The following is a 14,745-nucleotide window of genomic DNA, read 5'->3' as shown; positions in this document are numbered from 1 at the left end:
CGCCTACCTCCGGTCAATGGTCTCTAACTACACACCCTCAAGACCCCTACGCTCTGCATCTTCTGGCCGCCTCAGACCTACTCCTATCCAAGCTCCGGGAGGGTCATCAAAGAGAAGTCGCCTATTCTCAGTCCTTGCCCCACAATGGTGGAATGAACTACCCACCCCAGTTAGGACAGCCGAATCACGTCCAATCTTTCGCCGTCGACTAAAGACGCACTTCTTCAACCATTATCTGAATTAAAAAAAAAAAAAAAAAAAAAAAAAAATCTAACCCTAACTAACCGTACTGTCATGCACTTGTCCTAATAAACTAACCTACACTGTAGCACTCAACACTTTGATGAACATTGTTGCTCAGCTGATAGAGTTGTGCCCTTCCTGATGGCTTGTCGTACAGAACTTGTAAGTCGCTTTGGATAAAAGCGTCAGCTAAATGACTAAATGTAAATGTAAATGTAGAGACACAGAGAGCTCTTTAGTGAGGATTATATTTAACTAGAGACACACAGAGCTCTTTAGTGAGGATTATATTTAACTAGAGACACAGAGAGCTCTTTAGTGAGGATTATATTTAACTAGAGACACACAGAGCTCTTTAGTGAGGATTATATTTAACTAGAGACACAGAGAGCTCTTTAGTGAGGATTATATTTAACTAGAGACACACAGAGCTCTTTAGTGAGGATTATATTTAACTAGAGACACAGAGAGCTCTTTGGTGAGGATTATATTTAACTAGAGACACAGAGCTCTTTAGTGAGGATTATATTTAACTAGAGACACAGAGAGAGCTCTTTAGTGAGGATTATATTTAACTAGAGACACACAGAGCTCTTTAGTGAGGATTATATTTAACTAGAGACACAGAGAGCTCTTTAGTGAGGATTATATTTAACTAGAGACACAGAGAGCTCTTTAGTGAGGATTATATTTAACTAGAGACACAGAGAGAGCTCTTTAGTGAGGATTATATTTAACTAGAGACACACAGAGCTCTTTAGTGAGGATTATATTTAACTAGAGACACAGAGAGCTCTTTAGTGAGGATTATATTTAACTAGAGACACAGAGAGCTCTTTAGTGAGGATTATATTTAACTAGAGACACACACAGCTCTTTAGTGAGGATTATATTTAACTAGAGACACAGAGAGAGCTCTTTAGTGAGGATTATATTTAACTAGAGACACACAGAGCTCTTTAGTGAGGATTATATTTAACTAGAGACACAGAGAGCTCTTTAGTGAGGATTATATTTAACTAGAGACACACAGAGCTCTTTAGTGAGGATTATATTTAACTAGAGACACAGAGAGCTCTTTAGTGAGGATTATATTTAACTAGAGACACAGAGAGCTCTTTAGTGAGGATTATATTTAACTAGAGACACAGAGAGCTCTTTAGTCAGGATTATATTTAACTAGAGACACAGAGAGCTCTTTAGTGAGGATTATATTTAACTAGAGACACAGAGAGCTCTTTAGTGAGGATTATATTTAACTAGAGACACAGAGAGCTCTTTAGTGAGGATTATATTTAACTAGAGACACAGAGAGCTCTTTAGTGAGGATTATATTTAACTAGAGACACACAGAGCTCTTTAGTGAGGATTATATTTAACTAGAGACACAGAGAGCTCTTTAGTGAGGATTATATTTAACTAGAGACACAGAGTGCTCTTTAGTGAGGATTATATTTAACTAGAGACACACAGAGCTCTTTAGTGAGGATTATATTTAACTAGAGACACAGAGAGCTCTTTAGTGAGGATTATATTTAACTAGAGACACAGAGAGCTCTTTAGTGAGGATTATATTTAACTAGAGACACAGAGAGAGCTCTTTAGTGAGGATTATATTTAACTAGAGACACAGAGAGCTCTTTAGTGAGGATTATATTTAACTAGAGACACACAGAGCTCTTTAGTGAGGATTATATTTAACTAGAGACAGAGAGCTCTTTAGTGAGGATTATATTTAACTAGAGACACACAGAGCTCTTTAGTGAGGATTATATTTAACTAGAGACACACAGAGCTCTTTAGTGAGGATTATATTTAACTAGAGACACAGAGAGCTCTTTGGTGAGGATTATATTTAACTAGAGACACAGAGAGAGCTCTTTAGTGAGGATTATATTTAACTAGAGACACAGAGAGCTCTTTAGTGAGGATTATATTTAACTAGAGACACAGAGAGCTCTTTAGTGAGGATTATATTTAACTAGAGACACAGAGAGCTCTTTAGTGAGGATTATATTTAACTAGATACACAGAGAGCTCTTTAGTGAGGATTATATTTAACTAGAGACACACAGAGCTCTTTAGTGAGGATTATATTTAACTAGAGACACACAGAGCTCTTTAGTGAGGATTATATTTAACTAGAGACACACAGAGCTCTTTAGTGAGGATTATATTTAACTAGAGACACACAGAGCTCTTTAGTGAGGATTATATTTAACTAGAGACACACAGAGCTCTTTAGTGAGGATTATATTTAACTAGAGACACACAGAGCTCTTTAGTGAGGATTATATTTAACTAGAGACACAGAGAGCTCTTTAGTGAGGATTATATTTAACTAGAGACACAGAGAGCTCTTTGGTGAGGATTATATTTAACTAGAGACATAGAGAGCTCTTTAGTGAGGATTATATTTAACTAGAGACACACAGAGCTCTTTAGTGAGGATTATATTTAACTAGAGACATAGAGAGCTCTTTAGTGAGGATTATATTTAACTAGAGACACACAGAGCTCTTTAGTGAGGATTATATTTAACTAGAGACACAGAGAGCTCTTTAGTGAGGATTATATTTAACTAGAGACACAGAGAGCTCTTTAGTGAGGATTATATTTAACTAGAGACAGAGAGAGCTCTTTAGTCAGGATTATATTTAACTAGAGACACAGAGAGCTCTTTAGTGAGGATTATATTTAACTAGAGACACAGAGCTCTTTAGTGAGGATTATATTTAACTAGAGACACAGAGAGCTCTTTAGTGAGGATTATATTTAACTAGAGACACAGAGAGCTCTTTAGTGAGGATTATATTTAACTAGAGACACAGAGAGCTCTTTAGTGAGGATTATATTTAACTAGAGACACACAGAGCTCTTTAGTGAGGATTATATTTAACTAGAGACACACAGAGCTCTTTAGTGAGGATTATATTTAACTAGAGACACAGAGAGCTCTTTAGTGAGGATTATATTTAACTAGAGACACAGAGAGCTCTTTAGTGAGGATTATATTTAACTAGAGACACAGAGAGCTCTTTGGTGAGGATTATATTTAACTAGAGACACACAGAGCTCTTTAGTGAGGATTATATTTAACTAGAGACACAGAGAGAGCTCTTTAGTGAGGATTATATTTAACTAGAGACACAGAGAGAGCTCTTTAGTGAGGATTATATTTAACTAGAGACACACAGAGCTCTTTAGTGAGGATTATATTTAACTAGAGACACACAGAGCTCTTTAGTGAGGATTATATTTAACTAGAGACACAGAGAGAGCTCTTTAGTGAGGATTATATTTAACTAGAGACACACAGAGCTCTTTAGTGAGGATTATATTTAACTAGAGACACAGAGAGCTCTTTAGTGAGGATTATATTTAACTAGAGACACAGAGCTCTTTAGTGAGGATTATATTTAACTAGAGACACAGAGAGCTCTTTAGTGAGGATTATATTTAACTAGATACACAGAGAGAGCTCTTTAGTGAGGATTATATTTAACTAGAGACACAGAGAGAGCTCTTTAGTGAGGATTATATTTAACTAGAGACACACAGAGCTCTTTAGTGAGGATTATATTTAACTAGAGACACAGAGAGCTCTTTAGTGAGGATTATATTTAACTAGAGACACAGAGAGCTCTTTAGTGAGGATTATATTTAACTAGAGACACAGAGAGAGCTCTTTAGTGAGGATTATATTTAACTAGAGACACAGAGAGAGCTCTTTAGTGAGGATTATATTTAACTAGAGACACAGAGAGCTCTTTAGTGGGGATTATATTTAACTAGAGACACAGAGAGAGCTCTTTAGTGAGGATTATATTTAACTAGAGACACAGAGAGCTCTTTAGTGAGGATTATATTTAACTAGAGACACAGAGAGCTCTTTAGTGAGGATTATATTTAACTAGAGACACAGAGAGCTCTTTAGTGAGGATTATATTTAACTAGAGACACAGAGAGCTCTTTAGTGAGGATTCTATTTAACTAGAGACACACGGAGCTCTTTAGTGAGGATTATATTTAACTAGAGACACAGAGCTCTTTAGTGAGGATTATATTTAACTAGAGACACAGAGAGAGCTCTTTAGTGAGGATTATATTTAACTAGAGACACACAGAGCTCTTTAGTGAGGATTATATTTAACTAGAGACACAGAGAGCTCTTTAGTGAGGATTATATTTAACTAGAGACACACAGAGCTCTTTAGTGAGGATTATATTTAACTAGAGACACAGAGAGCTCTTTAGTGAGGATTATATTTAACTAGAGACACAGAGAGCTCTTTAGTGAGGATTATATTTAACTAGAGACACAGAGAGCTCTTTAGTGAGGATTATATTTAACTAGAGACACAGAGAGAGCTCTTTAGTGAGGATTATATTTAACTAGAGACACACAGAGCTCTTTAGTGAGGATTATATTTAACTAGAGACACAGAGAGCTCTTTAGTGAGGATTATATTTAACTAGAGACACACAGAGCTCTTTAGTGAGGATTATATTTAACTAGAGACACAGAGAGCTCTTTAGTGAGGATTATATTTAACTAGAGACACAGAGAGCTCTTTGGTGAGGATTATATTTAACTAGAGACACAGAGCTCTTTAGTGAGGATTATATTTAACTAGAGACACAGAGAGAGCTCTTTAGTGAGGATTATATTTAACTAGAGACACAGAGAGCTCTTTAGTGAGGATTATATTTAACTAGAGACACACACAGCTCTTTAGTGAGGATTATATTTAACTAGAGACACACAGAGCTCTTTAGTGAGGATTATATTTAACTAGAGACACAGAGAGCTCTTTAGTGAAGATTATATTTAACTAGAGACACAGAGAGCTCTTTAGTGAGGATTATATTTAACTAGAGACACAGAGAGCTCTTTAGTGAGGATTCTATTTAACTAGAGACACAGAGAGCTCTTTAGTGAGGATTATATTTAACTAGAGACACAGAGAGAGCTCTTTAGTGAGGATTATATTTAACTAGAGACACAGAGAGCTCTTTAGTGAGGATTATATTTAACTAGAGACACAGAGAGAGCTCTTTAGTGAGGATTATATTTAACTAGAGACACAGAGAGCTCTTTAGTGAGGATTATATTTAACTAGAGACACAGAGAGCTCTTTGGTGAGGATTATATTTAACTAGAGACACAGAGAGCTCTTTAGTGAGGATTATATTTAACTAGAGACACAGAGAGCTCTTTAGTGAGGATTATATTTAACTAGAGACACACAGAGCTCTTTAGTGAGGATTATATTTAACTAGAGACACAGAGAGAGCTCTTTAGTGAGGATTATATTTAACTAGAGACACAGAGCTCTTTAGTGAGGATTATATTTAACTAGAGACACAGAGAGAGCTCTTTAGTGTATAATGTATACCGATCATATACATTTGAATTTTTTTATATAGCGTGTATGGGAAAGAAACGGCAATCTATCATGCGTTTGGGCCTTTAACTAGCGTTTTTGGAATTACAGCAGAAAAGCTTATAAACATACTTATATTCTCGATGGTATTAACACAACAATGTATGAATGAAAGAATATAACGTTCCCACATCCAGAACGATAGATAATCGATGTTGAATGGACCATAGTAATGTCAATATAGCTATAATATTTAAAAAGTTATAGCCCTGCAAAGAAGGTAAACATCTCCATAGGTTTTCAACGGTGGCAGACTGGGTATAATGATGGGCATACTGCGTGGCAATCAATGTGTTAAAGGATCAAATCATTCAGGAGTACAGTTTTGAGTAAAACATCAAACATTTGGTTTTTTTTTTTTATCAAAAAATGATATCTTGCAGTGTGGAAGTCGAAGGAAAAGGCGATGCAATAATCGGCATGACGGGTTTCCTCCAGCTTACCTCCAACTTCATTCAATAAGAAACAACCAGCTACACACACTTACCGCATAGCTCCTCCCCCGTGACCTAGGGGTGGACGGTATGGTCTAAAATTTATATCACGGTATAATTTGAAGCATAGACGGTAACGGTATATATCACGGTATCATCGTTTTTGATAAAAAAAAATCTTTTATTTTATATAATTTATTTTTTTAATAAAATATATATATTATATAATTAGACTTGTACTTGTATTATCTGCGAGACATCGCCACCACGCAACAAGCTCCACTGTCTGTGTGTACTCTAGTAGCCTCCAGCTACGGCCAGGATTCTCCGGAGCTGCACCTGGACCTATACTCGAGTAGCCTCGAGCAGAGCTACGGCCAGGATTCTCCGGCGCTGCACCTGGACCCTATTGTATTGGTATAACGTTAGCAAGCCCTCAGCTCGAATACGCATCGAATCAGTGTTATAAGACATTGATATCAGGAGCTATCTGTAGCCGGATATATAACGTTAATACAACGCCTCAGTGAATTATTTAGTTCAATGGGACATTTCGTTTTGAACTGTGAACTAACTTGCGTTAACGTGAGCTAACAGGTAGCACACACGTCTCTAGTACTAGACTTTGTGGAGCGTTTGTTGATGTCAGGAGCTATCGGTAGCTGGCCGACTAGATACCGTTCGGTTAGACAATGCCCCATCATGTATTAAACTAAAAGTGAATAGTTGACTGGGTCATTTTGTAACGGTAGCTAAGCTAACGTTAGCTCAGGGAGACGCCGCCGTCCTCCCACTAGACTACTAGACCCGTGTTTACATGCGTGCGGTAGGGGCTGGCACGCCCACTGCGCGAAGCCTCCTAAATAACTTTTTCCAGTTCGCACATATCTATTATCTATGACTAATTCTATCTATTTTTAGGGGCAAATGCGAGTGAAATAGTCGCGCTGTGGTTACATGACGTCATTGCTATTTTAGAGCTGCACTACCGGTTACACGGTATAGTCAAAATCCATACCGTAGAGCAAATTCATACCGTTTATACCGTATACCGTTTATACCGTCCACCCCTACCGTGACCCTTCAACTCTGGAGTGAGAGATTCACTTAAAGTGACACTACAGCAGCATATTCATTTTTTCCCCCTTATATTAAAATATATTTAGTTTTTAAGAAAGGATAGGCCTATTCCTTTTTTTCGGTCATTGATTTTAGATTTTGTGCGCGAGCTTACCTTGAATATGTACATTTGTGATTTTTTTTTCTATTTCTTTTTCTAAGTCCACACACACGTGTGTTTTTGATTCATCTGTAAACGAGACCGAAAGATAAACGTCCTTCATGACTTTGTGCCGCCAGGTGGGAGTGAGTGGCGAGCTGCGCGTCTACATCATGGCCCTGGAGGTGGGCACCCCGGAGCTGCTGCGGGTGCTGAAGCCCAGCCTGCCCCTGCAGCGCCTCCACCTGGACAGCTACAGCACGCTGGTGACGGGCGCCGCCCTGGACCTCATCTCCCAGCAGTACCACAGGACGCTGACGCACTTCCTGCTCCTGAGGGACGACGCGCGCTTCCCGGACCTCAGCGTCAGCCGCAACGAAGACCCGCTGGTCATGTTCGCCTGGAGGTGTACGCAGCTGGCCGTACTGGTCATACATGGTGCGTTTAAACTGGTTTAGACTGGTTCTGTTCGCCTGGCGGTGTACGCAGCTGGCCGTACTGGTCATACATGGTGCGTTTAAACTGGTTTAGACTGGTTCTGTTCGCCTGGCGGTGTACGCAGCTGGCCGTACTGGTCATACATGGTGCGTTTAAACTGGTTTAGACTGGTTCTATTCGCCTGGAGGTGTACGCAGCTGGCTGTATATATATATAATATAAAAGGTTACTATTTTTTTTTTTTTTTTGGTCTTTTTCCCCCTCCATTTTCCGCCGATTTTCTCCCATCCCAATGTTAGTCGTATGTCAATTCCCAGTCCCTTCCTGGTCGCTGCGCACTTACCCCCCACAGTCAGATCATCTGGGAGAGTGGAGGCTACCACGTGCTTCCTCCGACACACGTCCAGCCAATCACCGCTTCTTTTCACCTGGCAGCGCAGATTCTCATTGAGAGGGCGTAGCGTGTGGGAGGACCACACTATCCCCCTCACGTCCAATCCGCGCTTAGCAGGCGCCCCGACCGAACTGTAGGAGTCGCTGTTTACAACGACCCGGACCCACCCCGCCAGCTTCTCCCACCCTCTGATACAGCCAATTGTATCAGTGCAGACGGCCAGCCAAGCTGGTGACAACCCCGGAGCTGTGAGCTGGATTCGAACAGGCAAATCCAGCTCAGCTCCGGGGCTGGTGACGAACGCAATCTCCGCTCGGCCACCTAACCGCCCATAAAAGGTTACTCTTGATCAAACAAAGATGAATATCCCTATTGGGATTAATAGTGCAATAACTTGCTTTTTCACCAAACTTCACTTAAAACAAATAAAAGGTGCCTCAGTCTTGATCATCAAACAAGAATAAAATGCAAATCTAACTTTCACCAAACATCACTTTTTGTAAAATAAAAGGTGACTTAATAATAATAATAATAATAATAATAATAATAATAATAATAATAATAATAATAATAATGCATTATATTTATAAGGCGCCTTTCAAGGCACTCAAGGTCGCCCTCCAACAATTTAAAAACAGTTAAATTCTCAATCACAATCCATTAAAATATAAAATAAAAATATAAAATCAGACAAAATAAAATCAGACATACGCCTGCCTAAACAGGTGGGTTTTGAGGTGGGTTTTAAATGGAGTGATGGAGTCAATGTTCCTGATGTCGGGGGGGAGGGAGTTCCAGAGGCGGGGGGCAGAGCAGTGGAAGTGGGTTTGGAGGAAACATAGAGCTGGGTGTCGTCCGCGTAACAGTGGAAATTGATGCTGTGTTTACGGAGAATCCGACCGAGTGGGACTTAACCCTTCTGCCCCCTTAGCAAAGATTTCGTGTTTTTTGCCTATATTCATTTGTGTTTCTGTGTACAACGATGTCTGTGTTGATTATTATGTCATGAAATTGCGTCAGATTGGTCATCTTTGATATTTATTCAATATATCAAAGGCTCATCATTAGAATGCCTCTAAAAAAAAGGTTATTCACTTTAGGAGCGGACAAACCTTGGCAATCTTTTCGTGTTCTCATTGACTTCAATGTTAAAACCGCTGATTTTTAATCTGCACTAATTCATTCAATTGCCGCTGTGATTATCAAATACACGCTGTTTTAGTATCGCCGGGAGCCTGTTGCTCTGTCAGTATGTCCGTTACCGTTTATGACACACGGTGGCGCAGTTGCACTATGGCTGGTGGGAGTACCCATCTCTCAGCGCTTCTGCCGATTTGAAAGCTCACTGGCCGGCTTCGCTCTGTAGAGCCAGATGGCAGGAACACGGAAGAGGGCTGGCTCTTCCAAAATCAGCTGCGAGCTTTCAGAATGTAGCGGGGGTCTCATTACTGTATCCCTGCGGGTATAACAGCCAACCAGCAGTACTAATAACGTTAATAACTACAGAAATTAGTCATTCATTTGTAAATATGAATACATCTTCTTTTTCACACGGACTCTGCATGTTTTCGACGCTGCACTCTGGCGTTGAAAACGTGTATAAATGTGAACTGAATGCAGATGTCTGTGTTTTTTTTGTCATAAAAAGGGATTTAATATCAAACAAACGGGAATATAAGTGGTTAAGATTTGGAAATAGTTGTACTCGTTTCCATATATATTGAGGTTAACTTAGGATGTTAATGCACTTCCTGGAAAGATTTTTTTTTGAAAAAAATATGAAAGATTAAGAATTATATGACCTTGAACTTGATGCAAACATTTCATGCTTACGAATACAACTCTCCTAACTTGTTAGTTTTTTTTTCTTTTTTTGAAAATCAATTAAAAAATTTCAAAATCGTCCTAAATCATTCATTCGAAATCATTAATTCATCCGCGCGGCTCAGAGGCTCCAGAATGAACTCTGGTAGACCCCGGCTGTAGGGCTGCAACTAATGACTAATTTGGTAGTCGACTAATCTGTCGATTATTTTTTCGATTAGTCGACTAATCGAAAACCAATTATGTAAAAAAAAAAAAAAGGATATAATTTTTTTTTTTTTTTTTTAACTACCTATCTTTGTGAAAGTGGCTTCTCAGCTGTGGTCCAGCTGAAGACAGAGCAGAGGAACAGATTGGACATTGAGCATGACCTCAGAGTTGCTTGTCTACCATCACCCCAGACTTTGAGACTCTTGTCAGGACCAAACAACAACATCATAACATGATGATCCCATAGCAAATTAAAATAATGACTCATGAAACATTTGAATTTGGATCTTAAGCCACTTTAAATGAAAATGTATTTGAAGAACAATACAGCAATCACTCATAACAAGATAAATAAATTAAATAATACAAATTAAAGTGGAAGTGTACTTTAAATAACTAAAAAGATAATAATAAAAAAGAAATAACTAGCAGCATCTGCCCCCAGCACCGCGGCTGATGGGGCTGTAACTTGGTCCAGGACCAGGAGGGCAGGGCTGTACGTTAACTTTTTTTGCACATAGCACTGGTGCTACAGAGGTTGATAGTTTTGTAGCACTGGCCAAAATCTTGTAGCACAAGTATAAAACGTGTTATATTTGTAACAGTCACAAATGTGCCTATTGTATTTGTGTTATTTAGTTGCAGTCAGGGAACAAACTTAACCTTTTGACTTACCAGCCATTTGGCTGGTAGATTGTGGGGCGGCGTGGCTCAGGGGTAGAGTGGGGCGTCCAATGATTGAAGGGTTGGTGGTTCGAATCCCGCTCAAGCCCATGTCCATCCCATTGCCGTTGTGTCCTTGGGCAAGACACTTAACCTACTTGCCTCGTATGAATGTGTATGCATGTGAATGAATGTTGGTGGTGGTCGGAGGGGCCGTAGGCGTTGATTATTCGCCACGCTTCCGTGAGTCTGCCTCAGGGCAGCTCTGGCTGCAATTGTAGCTTACCACCACCGGTATGACTGTGTATGAACGAATAATGGACTCTGTGAAGCGCTCTGAGTCAGAGCAACAGTCAGTCAGAGAAGAGCGCTATATAAATCCAATCCATTATTATTATTATTATTTAAAAAAGGCAGATTTTTTACCAGCCAAAAATTATAAATTGCTTTTTAGTATATCGCCATGTGTTATTATTACTATAATACTCTCATATGCTATTTTCAATTAATATCATAAACAACAAGGAATATTAGCATAATTTTGAGTGGACTGAAGGAATGAGTCAGCGTTAATAGTTTTAAATGCAAATAATTTATTGAAACATAGAAGTGGGGTCGGTTGGGACACACACACACACAATGGGGGACCCTGATGTAAACAAGACGAAAGTCTTTCTATGGTCTGCATCCCCTTAACAATTGTGTGTATTGAGCCGTACTGTATTGTACCCATTCTGCAATCTGTTAAATAAAGTTTTCATTCATTCACACTGTTTCAACTCACCACCCCCGCATCATCTAGTCTGTCTTCAAACTTCCACTCCTCTCGACACACACACACCCTTTCCCCAGTCCACACTGTCTCTATGGCTCTGCCTCTGATCAGGATTAGCTTGTTAGCTTATGCTAATGTAACGTTCATTTCGGGCGATGTGGGCATAAAGGAATGGCGATGATGCAAAGCGTGTTAGATGCATTTGACCCGTTGTGAGAAAAAAAAAACACCACAGACTTATTTCAGATCGCAAAATAGCCGCACTGCTGTGCAGCCCCGCTCGGCTGAGAGCAGAAGGCAGAAGCACGGTCTGGGTAACGTTCATTTCGGACTTTATGACGCGAGGATTGCAAAGCATGTTATATGCATTTGACCCGTTGCCGAATAAAACAGCAGGGATTTGTTTTGGGTCGCGACAACACTATCTACTAGCTCTGTTTCAATGTCCGCGTTCCAAACGCTGCTGAGACGAGTCCTGCTCACCTGCTGTGTTGTGAGCTGAGCCGAGCGGATATGAGTCACTGCTCGCAACTCGCGGGGATATTGTTCGCTAGGGATTATGGGATTTGGTGTTTGATATATGGAGTTTTACGCAGAAGGGACATTGTATTTAATCGCACAAGACTACAAGTACCAAGTGGATAGCGGGCCATCGCACCAGTGCTATTGAAGTCAATCCTTTCATCGCACAGACTGACGTCAGTGTCGCATGTGCGACATATATATCGCACTGTACTGCCCTGCAGGAGGGTGACGTGGAACAGCTGTAAGGGGAGAGGGGGATGAGTCAGATCAGACAGACTTCTAGGTCTTTTGTTTGCTGTGTGTGAGAGGAGTGTATGTGTGTATGTGTGTGTGTGTCTTACTCTGATCGCTGTGTGAGTGAGAGGAGTGTGTGTACTGTGTAATTTGTGTGTGTGTCTTACTCTGATCGCTGTGTGAGTGAGAGGTGTGTAATTTGTGTGTGTGTGTGTGTCTTACTCTGATCGCTGTGTGTGAGTGAGAGGAGTGTGAATGTGTGTGTGTCTTACTCTGATCGCTGTGTGTGAGAGAGAGGAGTGTGAATGTGTGTGTGTGTCTTACTCTGATCGCTGTGTGTGAGTGAGAGGAGTGTGTGTATGTGTGTGTGTCTTACTCTGATCGCTGTGTGTGAGTGAGAGGAGTGTACTCGTGACCGTGGCATTCAACGGTCGGGGCGTAAACCAGAGAAAAGCCGTGAGTGGCATACAAAGTGTTAATAGGCTTCTACTTTTTAATATGGTTCTACTATTAAATATGCTGCTACTATTTAATAGGCTTCTACTATTTAATAGGCTTCTACTATTTAATAGGCTACTACTATTTAATAGGCTTCTACTATTTAATATGCTGCTACTATTTAATAGGCTTCTACTATTTAATATGCTGCTACTATTTAATAGGCTACTACTATTTAATAGGCTTCTACTATTTAATATGCTGCTACTATTTAATAGGCTACTACTATTTAATAGGCTTCTACTATTTAATAGGCTTCTACTATTTAATATGCTGCTACTATTTAATAGACTTCTACTATTTAATATGCTGCTACTATTTAATAGGCTACTACTATTTAATAGGCTTCTACTATTTAATAGGCTACTACTATTTAATATGCTGCTACTATTTAATAGGCTTCTACTATTTAATAGGCTACTACTATTTAATATGCTGCTACTATTTAATAGGCTTCCACTATTTAATAGGCTACTACTATTTAATATGCTGCTACTATTTAATAGGCTTCTACTATTTAATAGGCTTCTACTATTTAATATGCTGCCACTATTTAATATGCTGCCACTATTTAATAGGCTTCTACTATTTAATATGCTGCTACTATTTAATAGGCTTCTACTATTTAATAGGCTTCTACTATTTAATATGCTGCCACTATTTAATAGGCTTCTACTATTTAATATGCTGCTACTATTTAATAGGCTTCTACTATTTAATAGGCTTCTACTATTTAATAGGCTACTATTTAATATGCTGCCACTATTTAATAGGCTTCTACTATTTAATATGCTGCCACAGGCTTCTACTATTTAATATGCTGCTACTATTTAATAGGCTTCTACTATTTAATAGGCTTCTACTATTTAATAGGCTACTATTTAATATGCTGCCACTATTTAATAGGCTTCTACTATTTAATATGCTGCCACTATTTAATAGGCTTCTACTATTTAATATGCTGCTACTATTTAATAGGCTTCTACTATTTAATATGCTGCTACTATTTAATAGGCTTCTACTATTTAATAGGCTTCTATTTAATAGGCTTCTACTATTTAATATGCTGCTACTATTTAATAGGCTACTACTATTTAATATGCTGCTATTATTTAATAGGCTTCTACTATTTAATAGGCTTCTACTATTTAATAGGCTTCTACTATTTAATATGCTGCTACTATTTAATATGCTACTACTATTTAATATGCTACTACTATTGAAATCAGTTATCCTGGTTTATACTCATTTATTTATTTTGGTCTGGACTAGTTTATTCAGGTTTATACTTGTTTATTCAGGTTTATACTTGTTTATTCTGGTTTATACTAGTTTATTCAGGTTTATACTAGTTTATTCTTGTCTGGACTAGTTTATTCTGGTCCATACTAGTTTATTCAGGTTTATACTAGTTTATTCTAGTCTATTCTAGTCTATACTTGTTTATTCTAGTCTATACTCGTTTATTCTTGTCTAACCAGTTTATTCTGGTTTATACCAGTCTTTGTTTGTCTACTGGTGCTAGTTACAGTGGTGTGGTGTCTTCCAGGTTACATCGTGTGGTCCCACAACTTGGTGGCCATCTCCCGACTGCGAGGCTCGAGTCTGCGGGTTCTAGCCGTGTCCGAAGAGAGCATCGACTTTGATCCGGAACAGTCGGTGTTCATGGAGGCAGACCCAGACCCGGTCCACAACCTGGTGAAGGAGGTGTCGCTGGGCCTGGGGCGGGGCTGGCACCCCTCCCTGGACTCCAACCTGGTTCTGCCAGAACCGACCCAACACTTCCACCGAGAGCTGCACAGCTTCAGCATGGGCCCGTAGACACTCACACCACCCGGTCT

At 39.3% G+C, this 14,745-nt stretch overlaps 1 protein-coding gene across 1 annotated transcript in view; it reads left to right on the top strand.

Moving 5' to 3' along the window:
• The window catches only part of fbxo33 (F-box protein 33), a gene marked incomplete at both ends in the record, with an annotated part of 54,041 nt that extends 39,316 nt beyond the window's left edge, over positions 1-14,725 (top strand). Inside the window, 2 exons of the mRNA XM_084308644.1 lie at positions 7,484-7,781; positions 14,454-14,725. Coding sequence (XP_084164770.1) covers positions 7,484-7,781; positions 14,454-14,725 — 570 coding nt within the window. The remainder of the gene's footprint in view (positions 1-7,483; positions 7,782-14,453) is intronic.
• Between the last annotated feature and the right edge of the window lie 20 nt (positions 14,726-14,745).

Source organism: Notolepis coatsorum (assembly GCF_963971535.1).
Source record: "Notolepis coatsorum genome assembly, chromosome: 2".
NCBI lineage: Eukaryota > Metazoa > Chordata > Actinopteri > Aulopiformes > Paralepididae > Notolepis > Notolepis coatsorum.
This window is presented reverse-complemented; position numbering and strand designations above follow the sequence as displayed.